Here is a 23079-nt window from a genome sequence, read left to right as displayed (position 1 = left end):
ACAGGGTGCTGTGTGACGGGCACGAACAACAACCACAGAAGAAGGAGAAGCCACACAAACATCTGGAAGTGTTTTACTATTCTGTCAGAACTCCACTGAGCACAGAGCTCGCCCTCTCACGAGCACAAACACACTGAATAAACCATTACCGGTACTTTACATGCTCATCACTGGTTTAGTCACTAATACCTAAAGGACGCGTCCCACAAAGGTGGATGTTTAGTGGCCAGACACCACACAGCTGCCGTGACTCAAATCCAACTTCCTGCCTCTGGTTCTGTCTCCTTCCCTGTTCTCCTGCCTTATTCTGGCCTCACTGTCAAGTTGTTTTCAGGACCCTTAAAAGTCTTGGGTAATTTCATACTTTTCATTATGAGATGACCATATTTGGGGTTTCGATGGAGCCTAATAGGTTGAAGAAATCACGTTGTGATGTGGAGACACACCCGGTTGTGACTCAGCACGGCCTTGAAAATAGGGAGCATAGCAAAATGGAAAAAAAAGACAGCAGACACTGACATGTTCATCATTGGATTTGTTTCATAGTTCACATTTAGAGAGCAGATTCAGCACACTTCCGGTTTTACAAAGACAATTTATTATATATTTACTGTATAAAGGTACATACAATATAATTCTAGACATAGAACATTTAAGGGAATCATGTGACTTTCTGCTGACAGACGTGATTTTGAAAGAGCCGCTAAAGATTGCTCGTTCTAAACCTTGAATATGCAGTCTTGAGGCTGATCCTTGTCTTGGTCCACAGAGATACCACAGGAATGCACACGGAAGGTTAGACAGTACAAGACCCATAATACCAAAATGGTTTCAAATTAATTACCAGTGAATGCTGGTGGTTAACCTTTGTTTGCCTCCAGGAGAACTTTTCTGTATCTTTTCAAGTGACAGTTTTACAAGCTCTTGCTTTATTTGCTTTGAGGCTTTTACGGAGAGTATGTGAATGCACGTTCAAGAGCAAATTGGTTCCCTTACGTAAGCAGTAGCTTTGCTTACACTACTTGCTTGACCAGAATTATTATTCCTTTGAGCGGTCCTTCCTTTGAATATTTGTCCTGACTGTTAAACACCCTTCTGAAGCCAGGCACTTTTGGTGGTTGTCAGAAAACGGCCAAGGCACATTTACATGTACAACACAAGTATAAACCAGGGGATTAGAGTAGATCTACACACAGTAGGTCCAATACATGTCTTCATACAGGATTCACTGTCCAATTTCCTTGGTTTACACCTCCAATTTTACAATCAATACTAGCCGGGCAGTAACAAAGATGGAGAACATCTGGTCCCACTGTGGTCTCCTACCTAAAATTCATATCAAGAAGGCAACTGATGTGGTAATCTCTTCTTTGTGAGCCAGCGGCAACTTGTCCCCTTTGATTCAACTTAATCAGCTGGAAAGTAGTTGATGAGAAGATAAAAACAGAAACTGCTTGGCTGGTGTGGGTTGACCAGATACGATTAACATCAAAGTATCTGAACCTGAACTTCTGCCCTAATTATGAAGTGGGAGAGAAGCGAGAGCAGAGCAGAAAGCTAATAGGAGCGACCTTGAAGCTTCTCCTCTTTAAATCTTCATTTGTGTCCTCAGTCTTGTTGAGTGCAGCTATTTATTGTAAAATATTGGGACTGATTCTGGTCTTCAGTTTCTCCAACCTCTCTTTCTGCTGAGCTCAGGTAGGCTGGAGAGAAACTCATCAAAAAGCTAAGACACATTTTTCCCTCAAAATGTTAACGGGTCCCTTAAATCATTCCCATAATGCATCACATTCAAAGTCATATTAAGGTCTTAGTGGTCTACGCAGTCTAATGCTCTTGTTTTGAGTTAAAAGTGTGAATAATGGGAGGTTTTTTTGCCTGGCTGACATTCTGGGAAAGTGCATGTGTATAAAAAATGATATACAGCTTCTGAACAAGTGCAAATGACTTAATCTGGCCCAAATTTACAAGAAGTACACCAGGCATCGCAGATTATCTGGGCAGATGAAAGGTTTCTATCATTTCAGACCACTAGTAAAAGTAAAAAGAAATCTGTTATGTGGTTTTATGAAAAAGTTACAGCATTTGTAGGAGTTTGTAAAGGTTCCTTTAAAAGCTTAAGACAATTTCCAGTTAATTTTGGAGCAAGGATATTTAAAAGACAGTAGCAAACAACAGCGTGTTGTATATTAAAGCAGATAAGGCACAACTCTCATATCAGGAAGATAAGGGGAAATAAAAGGTCATTTTAACCCTTTAGTGTCCACTTAAAACTTTGAACTTAGATGATTGTTTACGTCCATCCATCCATCCATCCATCCATCCATCCATCCATCCATCCATCCATCCATCCATCCATCCATCCATCCATCCATCCATCCATCCATCCATCCATCCATCCATCCATCCATCCATCCATCCATCCATCCACTTCCACCTATTTTTCCCTCATTGGGGTCTTGGGGGTGACAACCGCACACTCACATTTGCATCTAAGGTCAGTTTTGAGTCAGCGTGTCTCCTAAAGAATGTCAGCTGACTGTGCCCAGAGAGAACCCACGCAGACCCACGCAGAACATGCAACCTTGAGGTGACGTCGCGCCACCATGCCGCCCTTTTCCTTTTTTTGCGTGGGAAACGGTGACTTACAGCCTGCCGCAATGCTGGAAACCTTGAGCGTGTTCACAGAGCATACTGGCCAATTAAGAAGGATTCAGCTCCCACGGTGTCACAGCATGACGCCCTTCACATTACAGCTGAGCACATCATCGTGCTGGAGCTGACCCAGCTGCCGGTGGAACTGCGCCTGTTTCTGGCTTCTCCAGCACCGGACACCTTTTCCCAGCGAGATCCTCTTAATACTGGGCAAGTGGCTCAGCATGTTATTTGGTAACGACGACACGCCTGAGCCAGATAAATTCAGCTCCTCCAGAGAGTCCAGTCCACTAAAGATGGCAGGACTTAGAGTCTCCAGCTTAGGGTTGTTTACGAGATCCAAAACCTGCAGGCTCTGAAGACCCTTAAAGCCGCGGGGCTCAATTTCCCGAAGATCATTTAGGCCACTGATGGATAAGTAGATCAAATCCTTCAAATGAGCGAAAGATCCTTCGGTGATGCGTGCTATGGGGTTACCGTCCAGGCTGAGCAACCTGAGTGAAAGTCCAGTCAGATCAGGCACGCTGGACAGCTGATTGGCTGACAGATTTAAGCTCTGACTCTGCAAAACTCTCCCGTGCAAGGTGGCGAGGACGGACACGAGCTTGTTGTGAGTCAGATCGATACTGACAGGCTCACCGTTGGCTTTATTCGTGAACACATCCATGTCGAACTCCCGGAAATTGTTGTGGCTGAGGTCGACCTCGGCCAACGGGAGGCCGGAGAAACAGCTGGGGGAGAGCTGCTCCAGCTCGTTGTGGCTCAGATCCAGACTCTCCAGGTAACGCAACTTGGACAGCGCGTTGGGGCTTATCTGTGAAAGGAAAGGCAAAGTGAATAGTAATTACTCGTGTAGTAATTAACTTTGCCAGCTGACAGTTATCTGCAATGACATTACACACATAACTCTGTGGAATAACTTTTGATCCTTGACGGAGTTGGAGCCGTGATAACAATGCTTGCGCTGTCTGGGATTTTATCTTTCCACACCATTACATAAGCATGATTTTCTCTTTAGGTATGCTCCAAATAGAATGTTCACAGTAAGTTCTGAGACATACTGTCTAAAATAGGGAGGGAGGGGGGCACCACTGACCTTTGTTATATGATTGTTGCTTAGATCCAAGCTGATCAGGGTGGTGTAGCCGGGACCAGCTAACATTGTGTTGGTCAGGGGTCCCATGGCGTTGAAGGAGAGGTCCAGGTGGGTCGTGTCCAGCGGGATGGCGACGGGCATGGTGATGCCAGGCCCCACCCCCTGGCAGTCCACCCTGGTCAGGCTGAAGCTGTCGAACAGGCCGAAGCTCTCCACGTCGCAATGGCATCCAGGGTGGCAGTTGTTGACGGCGCCGGACGAGGCCGGGGCCAGCAGCCATAGAAGGAGCCACGTGCAGAGTGCCATTATATTCTGAAAGACAGAAAGAAAGAGATCGTGCCGCTGGTTTCAAAGTTTGTGTTAAGTTGTGTTTTTCTCTGCAACATCCACATTGTTCAACACAGACTGAAGTCACCCAGCACACATCTGGGAAGAGTTCAGCTCTCTCTCACGCACACACAGATAGATCCAGTTCAGACACGTCACTGTGAGTCCACAAAGACCAATGTGTCAACAGAAACAAAGCGCTCTCTTGTTACCTTTCAGATTATATCATTTTGTTCTCAAAGTCATCACCGTTTTTCCACAGAAATTCAGTTGGGAGTTTAAATTTAAGGTAAAACTTGTTTGCTAACGCTACATGAGTTTTACCTTTGGGTACCTTTTTCTTTTAAATTTACTGAAGACTTCATAATGGTTTAATGAACATACAACTGCGTTATCACTTATCACTTAAGTTTTGTTAGTGAGTGCACAACAAAAAGAGAAAGGAAAGCTTGAAAACAACAAAAACCTCAATGAACAAAGAAAGACAGCAGCTGTAGATGTATAAATGTATAAAATATCAAGACAACAGAGATGTGATTAAAATCAGCCTTTCATACCTTTCTTTCAACTGCTGCTGCAACTGTCTGTGTGTCCTGCCACTGCACCAATGAGTCTGTGTGTGCTGTTTGTACACACTCTCACCCAATTCAATAAATGTGGACAGGGGTTAAAAGTTGTGTAACAGGTAGAAAAGAACAGTCAGTGCGGCCTGATGATGACACAGCACTCTTGTACATTGATAGATGGGACAGAACCCTTCAGGTGATAAAGAAAGTGAATTAATCTTCAAATGCTGGATGGGAAAAGGCCAAAATGAAGGATTCCTGCAGCCGTCGCAACTGCAGCTGTCGCATTAAACAGGACAAAAGGCTGTTTTACTCAACTTCTGTAACAGTGTTTACAGTTTGCAGAATACTAGTGGGTCAGGACAGAGGTGTGACCCCCAGGGGGGCTGGAGGTGGCACCAGCTACCCCTGGAATCTGGTTGGATGCCCCACCAGAGCTGCCAATTAGTTTGTTTGATTTTAGTTGCAAAACTTGAACCCTAAAGAACCATTGGAAGAACAACTAATTAGGCTACCAGAGAGAAAAATAGGGTAAGTAAACAATCAACTTCTAGTGTTTAATTATTTACAAAATGTTATGAAAATATGCTTATCAGATAGCTGCATGCTGTTAGCATAGCATGCTAACATACTCTTCAGTACAGTGTAATGTGCATTGTTTAATAAATGATAACTGCCCAAGTTTTGGTTTACAGGGAATGTCCAGCCACTAATTTTCAACTGTGGTTGCTGGGCAGGTGAGAAAAAGAGGGATATTTTATTCTTGGATTAACACTGATATGACTTTTCCAGGGATGTTGATCATAATGGATCAGCAAGAAATAGGCAACGCAATGATCTGTGTGTGAGTGTGTTTTGATAACTTTGTGATGCACTAATTGACCAGAAGCTTCCCCAGTGGTCAGTCAGATCATGTCGAAAAATGTGTGAATATGGATGTTTATCCCAACACTACAGCTGTAAGCTGCTCTCTTAACACTTAATATACACAAACCATCTGTTATTTCAAATTAATGTCGAATTAAGGGCACTTTAATGGTGTACAATGACACTGGTTCATTCAAAGCTGGCTCTGGTCTGGTGGCCATAACATGGATCAACATGGACCCGATTATAAAAGTTCAAAGTCTAACTGTGTGGAACTCTGCACCCCATGTGCTGTTTTTCTTTAGTTTCCACTTCACTGAACACTGAACATGTGACTGATGTTAACCTCCTTTAAAGCTCCACAAAATCAAGGTTTGGTTTTATTTTGAAATTTTATTGAGATAATAGATAAAGTGACAGAGACATACAGTATGTTTCTGCACGGGGTTTTAATTTCAAAGTGTATTCTTCTGATTGGTGATTAATTACCCACACATGAAATGGCAAGTCTTATTATTATTATTACAAGTCTCATCTTAGCCATGATTCCATCATGATTGTCATATCACTGTGGAGGAAAATCAGCTGTTGTCTTAAATGTTGCCATCGTTTTATCTGTTTGCTGCTCTCTTAATATCCAACCACAGTGTTTCAATCAGGCAGAAACGCCTTTATTTCATTCTGAGTTTAACAAGTTAAATAGATTGTGACACGTGCAAATGGCTCATGTTTGATGCACGTCTGAGGTTGTGACTACCATGTGTTCTTGTACCTAATACATTTTGAGTAACAAAATCCACATTCTACGACCAAAGCGAGGACTTTTTGGGGAAGTGAGGATGTTTTAGCTCGTCCTCACAACTTCAAAGGATTTTTTGAGGGTTAATATGGTTGTAAGGTTGAGATTAGAATTTGGTTTAGGTCAGGTTCAGGGTCAGGGTCAGGGTGAGGGGCAAGGTTAGACATTCGGTTGTAATGGCCATAGCTGGGAACGCATTATGGCCTATGGAAGAATAATATAGTGTGTGTGTGTGTATATAAGATGGAGAGCTGGAGAGAGAGCGAGAATGTGTGAATCCACAGCTGGACCAATGTTTTCATTTTTATCCACACGTTTTCATCCCTCCATCCAACTTTCTTTTCGCACATCCTTTGTTCCACCTCTTGTGTCAGCCGGGACCGCGACCTTCCTGCAACAGCTGTTCCTCTCCCGGTCATAAATCACGGTAATAAATCCTAAACAAGCTGCTCTGCCTTCAAGTGCCGCAGTTACCTGAAGGCCACAGCAGTCAGAGCTGAGTGGACAATTGGCACGTACGTGTAAAATCAAGCGTCGGCACATTCTCACTTTCAGAGGCCTGTTCACGCCGTTGCCGTCAGAACACGGAGCCAAGGGTCCCAGCTGCCCTCTGAGCAGCAGCACCTTTGTCTCCAATCTAGCCAAAGACGAATATTTAGCTCTCATCACATCTATCAAACCCATCGGCATGCAAAAATGCCGCTCACGCATGAACACGGAACGTTGCTGGACTGCCTTAATACGGAAGGAATTCCTCCTCACTCCTCCATGTGACCCAGATTTTTTTGGTTAAATCTTTATTTTAAACATGCATATATATAAAGAAAAAAGCAACAAGAAACAATGCCGGTGTGCAGCTGCATTTGTCTTGGCTTTGATGTTCGTAAAGCTTTGGATTTTGTGGTTTGGGAGGTAAAAATGTCACATTTACAGCCAAATGATGCCGGGGGCAGGGAGTAAAACCGAAAGAAAGCAAGTGTCGTAAAACAATTAGGGAACTTGAAGGACCTCCAGTGGCACATTCACAGACAGGACAGGGAACAAAGTTCGCTCTATAGGAAGGTTGACTGGAGGAGCAGATAAGCGCTCTGAATTCACCAATGAAACCCGCTTATGTAACAGGTTTTTCCTCACAGTGTGACAGAGGTCGCCGCTTCAGCTTTCACCGCGCGCTTACAATAGGCCCCAATCAAAACATCCAACTCTTCCTGCGTTCACTGCGTAATACTGTCTATAACAGGGGGCGCAGCACATGTTTAAATGAGAGGGAAAAGGGAATGAAAAGGGAATTCTGTTCATCATGAAACGCTCCGTTTCCCCTTCTTAACGTTGATTTTACAAATAATTTCACATTTCCACTTATTTGCCCAAGTCAAAGACTTTATTTTTCTTTTTTTAAAAAGGGCATTTTATTATTAATAGATTGAATACTGCACTGATGTGTTTGTCGACAATATAAAGGTGGGGATTTTTCATATTTAAAATAAAACAAAATCCCTTTATTTGTGGACGTGTATTGCGCTGTTTTGTTGATCACAAGAGAATATTGGATATCGCTTCCAAAAAAATGTCATTATGATATAGTGCCTACAACTAGACAGTGATAGGAAGTAATCATAACCTAATTTGATGCCAGAAACACGTTTATTATCACTCACTTGTGTATTTAAATTACTTTTTTTCAAGAAAAATAATAACACTTTAGTCTTTAAAAGGTTTTATCTAGTTAAATTGTTTTTGAAATAGGGAATTTCACCGTAAATTCTATCAGAGTGTCTTATACTACTGGTCTTTCCGCCCATGTGCACGCCCAGCAGGGACAGTGTTCCCAGCTGTTTTCCCCATTTTCCTTATTCCTGAAAGTATCCAGATGATCTCAGAAAAGTTCTGTCATGGCCAGTGAAGTGAGCACTGGAGGCGGGTGTACTGCTCGGGCACTTGAACAGATCGGATTTCCTGCCGGGAGACGGTGAAGATTGTGCAGCAATTCTCCCCAACGGTCACATGCGTAAAGGTTCCCCCAACCCGCCCCCTTTCCGTTAGCGGCTGCTCGCGTCGCCCCTGCGCGCATCCCTCGCAGGACTTTGCCTACGGTAAAGTTTATCCCTACTGGTGGACATGGAGCAAGAACACATTGCGGCTGACCCGTCCAGCCAGAAGGACAACTGGGCGGATTCCTGCGCGCTGAAAAATGGTGAAATCTGATCTGATCGAGCTCCGCTAATCTGCTTTCTGTCTAAATCGCCTCAACGCGTCCCGAAACACCGGGACTAAAAGAGTCATTAAACTGTTATTTACTTCTGTGGACTTCGTGCGTTCCAAGAAACTTACTTGGGTTTTGTTTTCGCGTCGACAGTCCGCTTCTTGGGGCCGTTTTTCACTTCACCGCCCTCATTTCGCCACTGCAGCCGCCCCCGTTGCGCTGCTGTGCGCGTCCGCTTCCAGCTGCTCCGCATGAGCTCCGCAGCGTCTCGGTGAAACCAGCCCACACTGCTGTGTCCAGAGTTGGGAACGCACATCAGGTCCCGCACCAAGTTACGCTCCTTCATCAAGAGTCTGTGGTCACTGTGCCAAGCACTTCCGGTGATTCTCCAAAATAAATGTGTTACCTCACAGCGGCATTCAACCACGACTATTATTATTAGAATTTGGTGATTACAGGCTGCATCAGAGCATCAAAGAAGTCAAATTACAGACAGACAGACAGACAGGGACTTTCAGCGGACGTCTGCCTGATTTCCAAAAATTACATAGAGAAAAAAAACGATATTAAAATCGATTCCTTATAAGAATATTATATGATAACAGTGTGCCTTTAGAAAGGAAAGATTTATCTCAGTATGTTTAATGTCGGCCACTTTCATTGATTTAAACAGCTCATTTTCCCCGGCAAAGTAATATTTCCGAATACACACACATATATATCTACGTTATAAACACTGGAAAGACTATAAATACAACCTTTTGGGTTTATTACATTACTTGGTGATCAGGATGTGAACTGAAAATGGCACAATGAAACTACTTTATCCATTCCTATTGATGTATTTTGTTTTCTCCAAATGGTGCACAACATTTATTTTTTGCGCTGTTGTGTCTAAATATTTTTTGGTTTTCAGTCCACTTACATTAAATTTGATTTAATGGCCAGAAATGCCCACTGGGCTTTTATTTTGGAAGACGAGCACAGCGTCTGATCTCGCTGTCGCTGCGCCCTCTAGCGGCGCTAGAATAAATGAGATACGATCAAGAGCACGACTGCGCCATAAACAGGCGGAGCTTTGTTTGATTTGTTTTTCAGGAAACCGAAAGAAGAAGCATATAAACAGGAAATGAGAATTGATATGACTGCAGTTCTCACCACTTACATTATCTTGACTGTTGGCCTTTTTGAGATTATGGGGAGGTGTGCTGGAGCCTATCTCAGCTGCATATGGCAGGTCCACCCCCTGGAGGAGTTGCCAGCTCATCACAGAGCCCCATGTGAGCAACTGTGGGTTTGCTACCTTGCTCAAGGAAACCTTGGCATTGCTCTGAAGGTGTTCTGGCACCTCCCCTACTACCAGAGCACCTTCTATATTCTGTCTGCACTGGGTCTTGAACCAAGAACCCTCCACTTCTTAGCTCAGGCCTCAACAGGCTGAGCTACCAGCACCCAAGGAGAACTTTCCCCTTCTTCTCTTGCTAAAATTGCACTGGCAAAGGATAAATTAGTGCATTGACATGAAGTAGTTTAAACTTTATAAACATTATAATACTATAACTTCTTGGATTACAATGTTGGCTTTGCTCTTGTTGAAGACGGTATAACACGACCACACCGAGTTTTTGATGAAATGCAGACTTAAGTTTCATTTGAGGAAAAAAAGCAACTTTTACTCTTCAGGAGTGTCGGTGATCATTTGAAGCCACCAGTACAACTATGAACGTTCAGGTCCTGATCTTTGAGTAGATTTACTGGTCTTGAGGTAAAAAGGAAGCGACTTGGTGGTATTGTTTTTCTGGATGAAATGAATGGAATCATACCCCCACAACCAGTGTCCATATAAACCTGACCGATGATGCCAACCCTGCTGTCCTCACACATTTGGACACAAAGGAGTCGTAAAATGCTCTAAATTGACTTCAGCTCAGCATGCAACACAATCACAACCCCCCACCAACATCTCATCTAATCTCAAATTGAATCTCAACTGGCAGCCCAAGATGGCGGGGGGGTTAGGACATGGGGAATGTGTGCTGAGCCCCCTCTTGGCTCTGCTGACTCGTGAGTGCATGCCGACACCCGGCTCCAACCTCTTCATGACGTGGACGGATGACACAACTGTAATCTGTCTCATCAGCAGCAACCATGAGACAGATTAGAGCGGCGAGCTGAGCCGCCTGCTGGTGCAGCAACAACTACCCCTCCCTGAATGTTGGCAGGTGGGTGGCCCAGAACACCAAGCAGTGCTTCCACTTCCTCTGCAAACCGAGAGGAACTAGAGCCCCAGACCCCCAACATTCACACCTTTTACAGAGGCGCCACCGAGCGCATCCTGAGCAACAGCGCCACCGCGTGGAATGGCTTGAAAAACTTCTGCATCTGAATAATGATACTCGAACTGCACAAGCACACTCATTAAGCCTATTGGTACATTTTCCACTGTCATAATGTGTCTCTGCCACTGTAGTATTTCATCGAGTTTCCACTCTTACTCACCTGCATTCCTGTTATATTGGTTTATTTTGCTATATGGGATTATCCACCACATTTTGTACATTTCCACTGGTTGGTTTATGTCTACCGATGCAGTTGACTGCGTACACGCTGTAGATTTGACAACCAAGCAATCATCACACCTGATTTGTCCATTTTGAAGCCACTCTGAAGGCGTGCAGATGATGCGTGTAGATGATGCGTGTAGAAAAAAAAAGGCAAGATCAGATTCATACACTTACACATTTTAAGTGAGTTAAACATGTTGAAAATGGTCCTGGAGTATTTTAATGTACGCAACTGTCCCTAAAACATCCACTAAATGGCATCATCAGTCCGCTCTGGCAGGCTGGATCGCCACCGTGTTGATGATCTTCCAGACACATTTTGTTTTGGCTGCATTTACTCAGACTTGCCTTGAAAAAGAGGCTCATTTCACCTCCCGGTCTTTCTGCCCCAGCAGCTGAATATGAAACCTGTCTGCATTTGTCACTCTGCTTTTCCCTTTTCCTCTATGTGGAGCCAGTTGTGCTTCCTCTCAACAGGTGCTGGTTCGAGTCCCGGCGGTGTGCCGGAGTCTTTGCGCTGAGTCTTCACTTCTTTTCTCTTTTCCTGGATGCAGGACAACACGTCAAGGTGGTGCGTTTAAGAGGCTCATCGGCTTACAGTAAGAAATGGGTCACCGCAGGAAGCTTTCCACCTCCAACGACACACAGTGTCGTGTAACCGCTGCAGCATTGGTGCCTCATTGATGCCCTCATGATAAAAACAGGAAATATGGCCTTTCTATGCCCCACACTTCTTCATTACAGCACTGATGAATAAAGTAAAAACAAAGTAGAAGCACAGAAATGCAGAATGACCACAAAAACCTTTATCTACAATAAGAAGTTCCAGATTTGTCTCCACCGAAGAAGTCCAGCTGAATTCTCCGAAACCAAGTGCTTCCCCTTCCCCCCTGATGTAATATATGTGGTCATGGCAATGGTTCAAATATTCAAGCTACAACAGGCCTATTGACTTGCTATGATGATTAAACAACTTTATCTCAAGGAGGTCTTGTTTTGTGCAGCTTGTCTGTGCTGTTTGTGTGGACTCAGCAGTCCTGCCCATGTTCTCCCTCCTGCGCTGTCATGCACACTTCATGTTGTGGCAACCGGCTGTTCCTTGATTCCTCGCTCTGCCAGTCGGACAGCTTCGGGTGGAGTCTGGCCTGACGCAGGCAAAACGTAGAGCCCAGGGGACACACAGGGAGAGCCCTTCGTTAGCCATAATTACTTGCATTCTAATTCATTTAATCTGCGCTGCCTGCTGCACTCTGGTCATATTGCAGCAATTAAAGCAAAGTTTGTGAGTCTCTGTCGCCAAGATGAGAGAGAAAAACACACCAGTCCGTATGAGGGACCTTAACTCTCCAGCTTGCATGATAACCAGGCTGTCAAACTAAGGCCTGTCGTCAATCCTCTTATATTGTGCCTGACTGAAAATGGATTAGTGAGTTAACACCCATGGACCCAGGTCACTTTGGAGAGATTTGATTGAATGGAGCTGGATGCTCCATGTGAAGAACCTTTTTTAAATTGGCCATTGATCAACAACCTGTTTTTGGATTAAGCCAGTTTTTAAACATGAATTGAAGAAACCCTGAGGAGCAGAGGTGATTTACTCTCCCCCCCCGCTGTGATGCCGCCTGCGCAGGGCTGTTGCTGGATGCAGAGGCGCTGACTGGGAGGTGTAAGCAGCTCTCCAGGGTGCGAAAAGTGTCTCCAAACGCGACAGACAGCCAAAGCGCCGTCATTCTCTGCAAGCGTTCGTCGTGCCATGGCTGGGTCGACAGCGGGGAATCTCGGGGTTACGGGGGTGATACGCAGCCTATTTGGATACATGGAAGCGGATTGGAGAGGACACCTGTGACTCTGACTCTTCGGACCCTGCAGATAATCGCGTGCGTTTTGTTGAAATTGGATCAGTTTGTGATATAAAGAACATTTAAAATGGTCAAATAGCAGTAACTTCCATTATTGCAGGTTACGCACGCCTCGGACGCCGTGGAAGGACAATGCAACATTTTCTCCCAGCTGTCAGAGGGACATTATGGGAGTCCAACCATCCATGTGCTCCTATCATAAAAAACAGATCTGCTTTAATGGCATTTCCTTTTTATAACCTCCTCTTCTGGGTCCTTCTTGGTGTGTTCACATTCCCATGTTGTGTTCGCTGTTTGATATTCAGAGTGGGAGTCCTGGGGCCCTGGAACTGCGACCCTGTTTATCACCGAGCACTTCCTGCTGTTGCAGCCAAGCTCGCTGGAAGCAGGATAAATAAAGACATGAGTCTGGATCTGGGCCTGGATTTAGAACTTGTCATCCTGCAAGAGCCCTGTGAAACATCCAAAGCCCTCACTGCCTTCATCTACTATGAGGAGAGGGTGGATGCCTTCGTGGGGCCCTCTAACCCAGGATACTGCGTGGCAGCTTCCCTGCTGGCCAAGAACTGGAACAAGGCCATCTTCTCATTTTGCTGCATGAGCTACGAGCTGGACCGCGCCGTTGCATACCCTACTTTTGCCAGGACCGCGCCCTTTTCCATCGACGTGTTGTTTAACGTGTTGAAGCACTTCAGGTGGGCTAATGTAGTGGTAGTCTCATCCAACGAGGATCTTTGGAGGGACACTGCCATTAGTGTCTCCACTGCTTTGAGGAATAAAGGCCTTCCAGTTAGTCTGGTTATGTCTATGGGAATGAATGAGACAGAGGTGGAGAACTCTCTGAAGAAGATCCAGAATGCCGGAGAGGTTCGAGGTAACTGCTTTCAATATCAAGTCTTGTTTTTCCTTGCAATTGACTTATCACATTCATTTATTTATGTGTTTTTAAGACACTGGCAATTGTTCCACGCTCATGATGATTCTTCAGGGGTGATTTCTAATTCAGTCATGTTTAATTATCAACTTTGAGGAGGATAAATGGGGTGATTGTACAGATTCTTAGACCTGTCATGGTGGGACACAGAGGGCAGACGTACATATTCATAATTCAGTCATATGTTGTATAGCATGTTTCATTCAGGGGTGCATTTTAAACAAATCTATTATTTACTGGCATAAATCCACTTAAATAAGCCATTAGTTGCATATAAATTGCATCTAGCTGTGGCTAGTATTTGTCTCTGGGTAATAAAACCAGCTTACACAGCACAGCAGTGAGAGAGACCTCAGTCTAGGGGTCACATACTGGCCTCTCTCCCCCAGCATTAACCAACATTAACACTCAGGGCCTCTGGGATATTAACCATCAGGCTAATGCACTTTCTGACAGATGCTAATAAAGAATTCAAAGACAATATTTTTGCAGTAGCACTGAGAGGCTTGAAAGAACAGAGAAATGTAACGTTCACTTGCACCACACACTGATCGCCACTAAGGGGCGCAAGTGAGCTTAAAACTGCCTGCGTTGACCGTGTGGACAGAAAACAACTTAGTGACCAATTTATTTTAACCAAGCAGTTCCAAAACTAGGTGACCAGGTGTTGAAAAGGCATGTTTTATTGGGTTTACAATTCTATCCAGAATATAGTTCTTAAATCCCATGAGAAACATTGCTAAATTCAATCTATTAATTGAGTAATTATTCTGAGCAAGTTACTACTTCTAAACACAAGAATAATGCTGTATTATCGTGGGTAATAAAGCATTATTGACAACAGTTGCCTGTTGAAATAATATTCTAGTCATCTCTTAAAGAACCCACTCGCTATTTTTACATATACTGGATTAGACAAATTGTCATTTTCTATACAGTTCTGCATATAAGACAACGTCTTTCTTGTGTTGTCTTCCAGTCATCATCATGTGTATGCACTCTGTGTTGGTTGGTGGGGAACATCAGGCCACGTTCCTTCTGAAAGCCAAGGAGATGGGCTTGACGGGTGGGAAGTACGTGTTTGTGCCCTACGACACCCTCCACTACAGCGTTCCCTACAACAATGTGTCTCACAAGCCCCTCCAAAACAGCAGCCAGCTGAGGGAGGCTTACAATGCCGTGCTCACCATCACCGTCGCCTCTGAGCCACTGTCCTTCAATGAGGCGTTCGCCGCTGCCAAGAAGAACCAGGAAGTGATGCTGGATGTTCAGCCCGAGCAGGTGCCATGAGGAATAAACCATTCATACCTCACTGCCACCAACACGTGAGTGTGTGTGTCTAAGAATGCTTTAAATTCTTCTGTCTGGGCTGTTTTAGGTTCACCCACTATTTGGCACCATCTATAACAGCATCTACATACTAGCAAAGTCCATCCACAACACCAGGAATGGGGGCATGCCGCTGTCAGGTCCTAACCTGGCCTACTTTGCCAAGAACATCAACTTCAGTGGCTTCAGCCATAAAGTAAGAGTGGACAATCGTGGGGAAGTTAGGACCTCATATGTCATCCTGGACTCTGATGGCACTGGGAGTCAGCTTTACCAGACGTACACGGTGGACCTAACGACCGGACAACTTCGGTTTGCTGGAAGGTCCATCAGTTTTCCCGGAGGAGCCCCTCCATCTTCAGACTCTGTCTGCTGGTTTGAAAAAAGTACCATCTGTACAGGAGGTCAGCCAGTTCCCTTTCTTTTCCCGTTTTCGTCCTTTACCAAATCATCATGTCATCTGTTATTGTCTTCAGGTGTGGAGATCACTTACATCATAGTGATATTTGCTGTCATATTCAGTCTGGCTATAGGAGGACTCATTATAAGTCTTTTCATCAGGTACGACCAGAAATTAGAGACTTACTGCTCACTTAGACCTGAGATGAGTTATATGATTGTAAAAAAAAAGAAGAGGTCAGTTATTTTATCTATCTGGATGGAGGTGCCCATAGCCCTGTAGGACTGAGCCCGGTTTTAAAACTCAAACATAATATACCTCTGCGGTATTAAATGAGAGATTTGAAAGGGCCCAGACTTCATTAAGCACATCTAATTTCTACAAGTCCCTTGCTAAGCTCTAAACCCAGAATAAATGTAGGTCTGTAACAAACATGAGCACTAAGGCAGTTTTGGGGTGACCATATCTATGTTTCTCTGCATTTCCCTGGTCAGGAGGCGACTCCAACAGATCCAGCTGGTCAAAGGCCCCAACCGGATCCTCTTGACCTTTGAAGATCTTACATTCATCAATCCCCAGCTTAGCAAGAAGGTGAGCACCATCCCAGAAACGCTTCCACCAATAAGTAATGATGGCAATCGTGCACGTTTACTGACTCCATCATGGTGTTTCTCTGGTCATGACATACAGAAAATCACGTTGGAGGATTTGAGCGAGTCCAAGAGTGGTCTGGAGGAGAAATCTGCTGACCGCTCACACTCCGTCAACAGCATGCAGACGACTTCTCATGACACCACCAATGTGGCCGTGTACGAGGTGGGTCAGGCTTCATGTCACAGAACAATCATCATGTACGCGTGTTTGGGAGTTGAGGTTGTTTTAGCACATTTTGGTTCGGTGTTAATCTTTTGGCTAAAATGTGATCGAGTTTCATTCAAAATATTGCATTCAAATTGTTGCTAGGTGCTCTACAGAAACCCAGAGCCTGACCCCCCCACAGGCAACAGTGGAAAAAAAACCTTCCCTTTAACAGGGAGAAACCTTGAGCAGGACCAGTCACCAGGCTAAAATAAAAGAATATATCATGAGGGAAAGTTTTAAGTTAGAGATTATTGTTCAAATAGTCAAATAGTTGATCAAATCATCAACTAATCTGTGAAGGAAGCAGGTTTGAACATGAATGTCATATTTACAATGTCAGTGATGTTCCTGATTCCAGAAGAGGTTTGACCTTTGATCTACCAAGAATCGAATCCAAGTGTTCAGGCGTATGCCAGACAGGACACTGAACCCACAACGCAGACCAAACCCTGGAAGGTCTTCACTAAAAATGGTTTTAAAAATGAAAAAAGAGCTGGTGAAGTCTAGATGAGGGCAGTCAAAAAACAGAAATCTGGGAAAGCCATTTAACAAGTCTTGCAGAAGACCAATGCAGGAGCCAGAACGTGATTGATGAAGTGATGACCTGGCAGAAAATTGGAGGCAGTACCAGATATAATATTGCAGGTCTTTAAGAGGTGATGGGAAGCAGGTGAGGAACCCCAGAGGAGAGGCTGGAGAACATGGCCAGCCACCGCCAACATGCACCAACAAGACAAAGAACACAAAGGGCAGGAAAACACCAGGAAAACAAACCACCACATCTTAGCACCATCGGGCATTTGATCATAAATCCCCCTACTAACTTATGTATAAAAATAAACAAATCATCTTTTAGAACTTAAAAAAATAAAGCTAAATAAAACCCATAATGGACAAATACTTGTGTAACGCCCTTTTGTCTCTTCCAGGGGGACTGGGTTTGGCTGAAGAAATTTCAAGAGGGTCATTTCAAAGAAGTGAAGCAGAGCACCACCAAGATATTCACAAAGGTGCAGAAACATGTCTTCAGTTGTCAGAAGCACGTAAAGGATGGCCAAACCACAAAAGATACTGGTGGAACCGTATAAACCAGGAAAAAAAAGAACACCACCTCGAACAACATAACAGGATAATATTCTGCAGGACGTTTTCTAACACTTGTGAGTCTGTGTTGGCAGATGAAGGACCTGAGAAACGAGAACGTGAATCCCTTCCTGGGCTTCTTCTCGGACTGCTCCATGTTCGCAGTGGTGACGGAACATTGTTCACGGGGAAGTCTGCAGGACTTGCTGAAGAATGAGGATGTAAAGTTAGACTGGATGTTCAAATCTTCACTCCTGCTTGACCTTATTAAGGTAAATTAAAATGAGGGTGACAGAATATATCATCCCACCCTTTTGGACTGCTATTTTAGCATAACTTTATACCTCTATGATGAATCTTGTGCTTGCAGGGGATGAAATACCTCCACCACAGAGATTTTGCTCATGGCAGGTTAAAGTCCCGGAATTGTGTGGTTGATGGACGATTTGTCCTCAAAATTACCGACTATGGCTTCAATGAGCTCCTGGAGTCTCAGAAGGCTCCTCTCGAAGAGTTTCCACCAGAAGGTAAACAACTGTCTTTTCTCTATGACAGAAATCTTGTAATGGGCCCAAAGTACGACTTCAGATTTAGACCAATTTACAGAAGGTCAAGGATCGATTGACCTCTTTTTCCACCCAGATCTGTTATGGACGGCTCCAGAGTTCTTACGAGATGTCACAAGCTCACGGAAAGGCACTTCTAAAGGAGACGTGTACAGTTTTTCCATCATCCTTCAGGAGGTGGTGGTCAGAGGGCCGCCATATTGCATGCTGGGACTCCCCGCCAATGGTGAGGGTCGGAGGGATCATTAGCAGCTTAAAAGACAAACCTGATGAAGGAACCTCGCTAAGAAAGGTGGCTGTTTTCCTCAGAGATCATCCGTAAGGTGAAGAAGCCTCCTCCGATGTGCCGGCCCACCGTGGCCCCAGACCAGGCTCCTTTAGAGTGTATCCAGCTGATGAAGCAGTGCTGGAGCGAAGTGCCCGAGCGCAGGCCCACGTTTGATGAGATCTTTGACACGGTACTTGCCTTTGAGAAGCTGCATTAAGTAAAGAGCATTTATCAGTTTGGGGGTAATTTAGGAAGTTTGATATGTAGCTCTAATTCCCTAATGCAGAACCAAGATAAAGCAGTTTGGGATTTTTCACTTGTTTAAGTTACATGTTTGTGTGGGCAGTTCAAATTGATCAATAAGGGAAAGAAGACCAACATCATCGACTCCATGCTGAGGATGTTGGAGCAGTACAGCTCTAACCTGGAAGACCTGATTAGAGAGAGAACCGAAGAGTTGGAGGTGGAGAAGCAGAGAACAGAGAAGCTGCTGTCAGAGATGCTTCCACCGTGAGTTCCGCCCCAACCAGTAACCAATAATCAGCGGATCACTGGCATGACCCCCCCTCCCATACTTTTCTGCTCCAGATCTGTGGCAGAAGCTCTCAAGACCGGTGGCACAGTGGAGCCAGAGTATTTTGACCAGGTGACCATCTACTTCAGTGACATCGTGGGTTTCACCACCATCTCCTCCCTCAGTGACCCCATCGAGGTGGTCGACCTGCTCAACGACCTCTACTCTCTGTTTGACGCTGTGCTCAGTAACCACGACGTCTACAAGGTGAGCGGTTTTCCTAAACTGTTCTCCCAGCATCTTCAGTTTAAACATTGACAGACAGAATCAGGAAAAAGGAACACAACTCATCCTGATTGATAATTCAAGGTGTTGGTCTAGTTTCTAAAGATTTTCATGAAAATTTCCATCTTCCTCAAGTTCAAGTTGCGCCTTATGGCCTTCGATTTATCTAGAATTATATGCAATATACTTGGTTTTCGATTTAGATTTTAAAAATTACTGTATTGCTCCTTTTATTACCATTTTTTTTCTTTGTTAGTCAGAATTTATATCAGAATTCACTCTTGACTTTATAGCTTAGTACATACATGTAAAATACTTATACTTACATTTGTGTTTTGGGCATGTAAAATGCTTATTTATATTATAACAGAGTATTAAAAGTAATTTTCTGGTTCATAAATATACTGAATGGACTGTTGCTAACTGATTATTGTATCATCCTACAATTTTCTGAGCTGGACTAAAAGCAGAATTAAAGCCTAAAAATGCTGAAATAATAGTCATAATGGCTGTGAACTTTAAGGTGGAGACTATTGGAGATGCCTACATGGTAGCTTCAGGCCTGCCTAAGAGAAACGGCAACAAGCACGCTGCCGAGATCGCCAACATGTCCCTGAACATCCTCAGCTCAGTGGGAACCTTCCACATGCGACACATGCCGGACGTTCCCGTCAGGATACGTATCGGAATCCATTCAGGTGAGCCGTAGCAGAGAAATGAGCTCTCAGAGTGATGGGAAGACATTTGAGGTGGAAGAACGTGACAGTAACAGCAGCGCCTCCACATCGTCTCCACCATTCCTGAAGATCGTTTTTCTTCTCCTTTGGTCCTGTTACCTGTCTTCTGTCAGTGTCCCCCTGAGAAAACAGCAGCGGTCTCATCAGATTTCCCTGCTGTGCATGATTGCTCGTGCATGCAGCTGCTCATTCAGGGCCTTGAATACACCAAACAGCACCTCAGAGAGGTGAAATAAGCTGGACTTCCCATTTACCCCCTGCTGCTTACACACAGAACAGTGAGGAGCAGCACACTTACTGGTAACTGTATGTAAGATTCAAGGTCATTTTTCCATCTGCCAGACAGCACTTATTCCTGAGTGGAAATACATTTTAGCCAGCTTTTTGCACCAGAAGGCTTTTTTAGAGCCGTGTTCCCTGCAGAAATGGGCTGTTTGGTTCTCCCACAGAGACTGATGACCTGACACTAATTAACATACGTAGGATTTAAGTTGGTACATTAAAGCGTCGCCGTCGTGTGGTTTCGTATCCCGGAGAAGCTACTCGATGTATTGATGAAATATAATGGTGAAATGGAAATGAGAGGGAAAACACGGCCAACTCTCACATGGTGAATTTATAAATGTTGTTACTTTGTGTTTCCAGGGCCGTGCGTCGCTGGAGTGGTGGGCCTGACGATGCCACGGTACTGCCTTTTTGGAGACACAGTCAACACTGCCTCCCGTATGGAATCCACTGGGCTGCGTGAGTTTCCCGCTCCCGCTACCAGCTGCACCCTGTCTTTGTTCTTCTAACCTGTTCTCCTCTTCTGTCTGGTAGCTTATAGAATTCATGTAAATATGAGCACAGTCAAGATCCTCCATTCTCTTAATGAGGGTTATAAAATACAAGTAAGAGGCAAGACAGAGCTCAAGGTAAATATCCCCCCCTGCCCCCCTTTGGAGGATTAAGACAAAAGTTTGGGGCTTTTTTAATGTTTGACCTTATTCCAGGGTAAAGGTATTGAAGAAACATATTGGCTTGTGGGGAAAACAGACTTTGCAAAGCCTTTGCCAACACCACCGGACATCAAACCAGGGTAAGACTTCCGACGTCGTGGCGTCGAGGTCGTTTCTCGGAGCCCAGATTACCAGCGGTCGCAGCTGATGCACATAATTACAAATATCTCGAATGTCGATTCAGGGAAGACAATCACGGTCTGAAGCCTGAGGAAATAGCTGCATACAGGAGAAAGAAAGCAGCCTCTCTAGTCCGAGCGCAGGAGGTAGAGCCCGTTGTGTTGTCTGGTGGAAGTATCTGTGCCTGTCAGTTGGGTGTAATGATGAATGCAGGCGCACACTTTTGCCTCGCCATGCTGCTCAATCTCTTGACCTTATCACTTTCTACATCCTCCTAAGCAGATTTGGGGAGAGCGCTGGGTTTGCTTTGCTCGTTTGCTTTCAGCCCAGCCTGGCATCTTAATCAGTTTGTTCTGTGGGCTCCTGGCAGCTTGTGTTGTGTTTGGTGACATATGCGGCTGAAGTCTACCAGATTGACCTTCAGTAACCTTAATAGTTGTCCTCACTTCAACCTTTGCATTTTCCAGGGATAACTGGCAGGAAATGGTGACAGAGGAGATCAAGACCCTTTTCCGGAAGGCTAACAGGAAGGTGGACAAAATACTCTGAATGAGACTTGAAGGAAGAGAAAGCAGAACCGAGGCTTCAGTCCAAATTAGACAAAGTGCTGGGAAAGGAAGACCCAGAACCGAGCAGCCTATGGATGTGGTTTAAAGCAGACTTATTTAAGAGGATTGTCTCTCCACTGGCTAATCTGCCGGCAGCCAGCGAAGCAGAACATGACGGTGCTAATGTAATGAGAGTTGTCCAATTAGCTGCCTACATGCTGGACCTGCTGTGAGTAGCAGAGAGAAGATAATGAAGGATGCACTCATTTACTCTTCACAACGGTCACTGACCACTGAGTGGTCTTCTACTTCAGGGCACGCAGAGACTCACCCTCCAGACGCTTGGATGCCCAGAATGCCTATTTCAAAATGAAATGTTTTCATTTTGGTGTCTTTTAGTTTACCTTGAAAGGTCAGTATAGAGTCAAGGAGGATGCAGCTGCTACGTAGTCACTGTTATTATGTCATTGAACTCAAAAAGGCAAACAGATAATGTATGTAAAAATGAATGAAATAGACACATTAGCCACTTTTTACATGTACTGTATATTTGTGAAGAAATAGTCTGGGCAGATATATATAAATAAATATATACATGACAAAAGAAAAACTCAAATCATTGCATTGAAACATCTTTATAATAATAAATTATTACAACACAATAAAGATTATGCTGTATACTTTACTGTCTTAATATTTGTAGCATATTATAAAACAAAGGAGTACAATGTTTGTACCATTTATCCTTTATATGTGGTTGCGGCATTTGTTTTTTTAATAAGATACTTGGTATTCTGATATTAAACAGCTCAGTATCGTCCATAAACATGTAAGATGTGAAATAATTGATATCTCGTCTCTACCTGGAAAATGTTTGGTGCTCGACTTCACTGTATTTGAAAAGTTAGATTTTCCCAGATTTTATTTTTGACACCAATAGACCCATGGATGGATGGATGGATGGATGGATGATGGATGGATGGATGGATGGATGGATTGATGGATGGATGGATGCTGTGTGCAGATACACCTCAAAAAACCAACAACACTCATGCACGGCTTTTTAGGTCACTAATTACCGTAACTTATTTTTTTAATCATTCCAAAATTGATTATTCTTTAATAAAAAAAACTAAATATGATTACAGTTTAAAGTAAGGAAAATCCTGCTTTTTTTTGTCGACTGCATGTTTGCTCTGACACCAGACGGGGGCGCTAAAGCGCTGTGGAAAATGACAAGTCAGCGAAACTTCTGAATAAGCTTTGACAAAATCGCTGCGGTGAAATGGTGGCGTAAGAAAACAAGTATCCTTTAATTCGTTGTGATGACTTTTCCCCCAAATCTGCAGTTTTTCAGAACGTACAATTTTCTAAAGGATTCCAAACTAGCCAATGCGGAAGAGTCTCAGTCTCTAAATTCTCGTGATCTGCATTTGATTGGGCCTTTCTCTGTGGCCTGGACACGTCCCCACTGAACCTGTGTAGAACCTGTGCATTTCA

The 23079-nt window shown here is 44.1% G+C and overlaps 2 protein-coding genes and 1 long non-coding RNA gene across 6 annotated transcripts; 2 read left to right on the top strand and 1 right to left on the bottom strand.

The window, feature by feature from the left end:
* Positions 1–575: 575 nt before the first annotated feature.
* Positions 576–8850, bottom strand: tsku (tsukushi small leucine rich proteoglycan homolog (Xenopus laevis)). 2 transcript variants are annotated; one of them, XM_057049331.1, is made up of 3 exons: positions 8642–8850; positions 3752–4063; positions 576–3469 (listed from the first exon to the last, which is right to left on the bottom strand). In XM_057049331.1, exons 2-3 carry the CDS (start codon positions 4055–4057, stop codon positions 2729–2731), a joined length of 1047 nt encoding a protein of 348 aa, XP_056905311.1. In that variant the 5' UTR covers positions 4058–4063; positions 8642–8850; the 3' UTR covers positions 576–2728. The 2 variants fall into 2 exon arrangements, with proteins under 2 accessions (XP_056905311.1, XP_056905312.1); XM_057049332.1 differs by lacking the exon at positions 8642–8850 and adding an exon at positions 4636–4747.
* Positions 8185–8923, top strand: LOC130534787 (uncharacterized). Its single transcript, XR_008952968.1, has 2 exons — positions 8185–8504; positions 8667–8923. It is a non-coding gene; the product is annotated as an uncharacterized LOC130534787 (long non-coding RNA).
* Positions 8924–12457: 3534 nt separating this feature from the next.
* On the top strand, positions 12458–22188 carry gucy2f (guanylate cyclase 2F, retinal). Of its 3 annotated transcripts, none has more exons than XM_057050298.1 (19): positions 12458–12954; positions 13037–13810; positions 14850–15151; positions 15249–15603; positions 15676–15760; positions 16094–16190; positions 16290–16415; positions 17390–17470; positions 17639–17815; positions 17914–18070; positions 18186–18335; positions 18419–18567; positions 18724–18887; positions 18966–19158; positions 19700–19874; positions 20559–20657; positions 20733–20827; positions 20906–20991; positions 21096–22188. In XM_057050298.1, exons 2-19 carry the CDS (start codon positions 13069–13071, stop codon positions 21307–21309), a joined length of 3447 nt encoding a protein of 1148 aa, XP_056906278.1. In that variant the 5' UTR covers positions 12458–12954; positions 13037–13068; the 3' UTR covers positions 21310–22188. The 3 variants fall into 3 exon arrangements, with proteins under 3 accessions (XP_056906278.1, XP_056906279.1, XP_056906280.1); XM_057050299.1 differs by having other exon boundaries at positions 12462–13810; positions 21096–21177; positions 21499–22188; XM_057050300.1 differs by having other exon boundaries at positions 12464–13810; positions 21499–22188.
* Positions 22189–23079: the final 891 nt, after the last annotated feature.

This window comes from Takifugu flavidus, chromosome 12 (genome assembly GCF_003711565.1).
Source record: "Takifugu flavidus isolate HTHZ2018 chromosome 12, ASM371156v2, whole genome shotgun sequence".
NCBI lineage: Eukaryota > Metazoa > Chordata > Actinopteri > Tetraodontiformes > Tetraodontidae > Takifugu > Takifugu flavidus.
Note: the sequence above shows the minus strand (reverse complement) of the source record. Positions and strands in the feature narration are given on the sequence as shown.

Coding starts and splice junctions, on each gene's coding strand:
- tsku (XM_057049331.1), bottom strand. CDS start 4,057: ATGGCACTCTGCACGTGGCTCCTTCTATGGCTGCTGGCCCCGGCCTCG. Junction 3,470..3,751: donor GCAACAATCATATAACAAAG/GTCAGTGGTGCC, acceptor TTCCTTTCACAG/ATAAGCCCCAACGCGCTGTC.
- gucy2f (XM_057050298.1), top strand. CDS start 13,069: ATGCAACATTTTCTCCCAGCTGTCAGAGGGACATTATGGGAGTCCAAC. Junction 18,071..18,185: donor CGAAGAGTTTCCACCAGAAG/GTAAACAACTGT, acceptor TTTTCCACCCAG/ATCTGTTATGGACGGCTCCA. Junction 19,875..20,558: donor ACGTATCGGAATCCATTCAG/GTGAGCCGTAGC, acceptor TTGTGTTTCCAG/GGCCGTGCGTCGCTGGAGTG.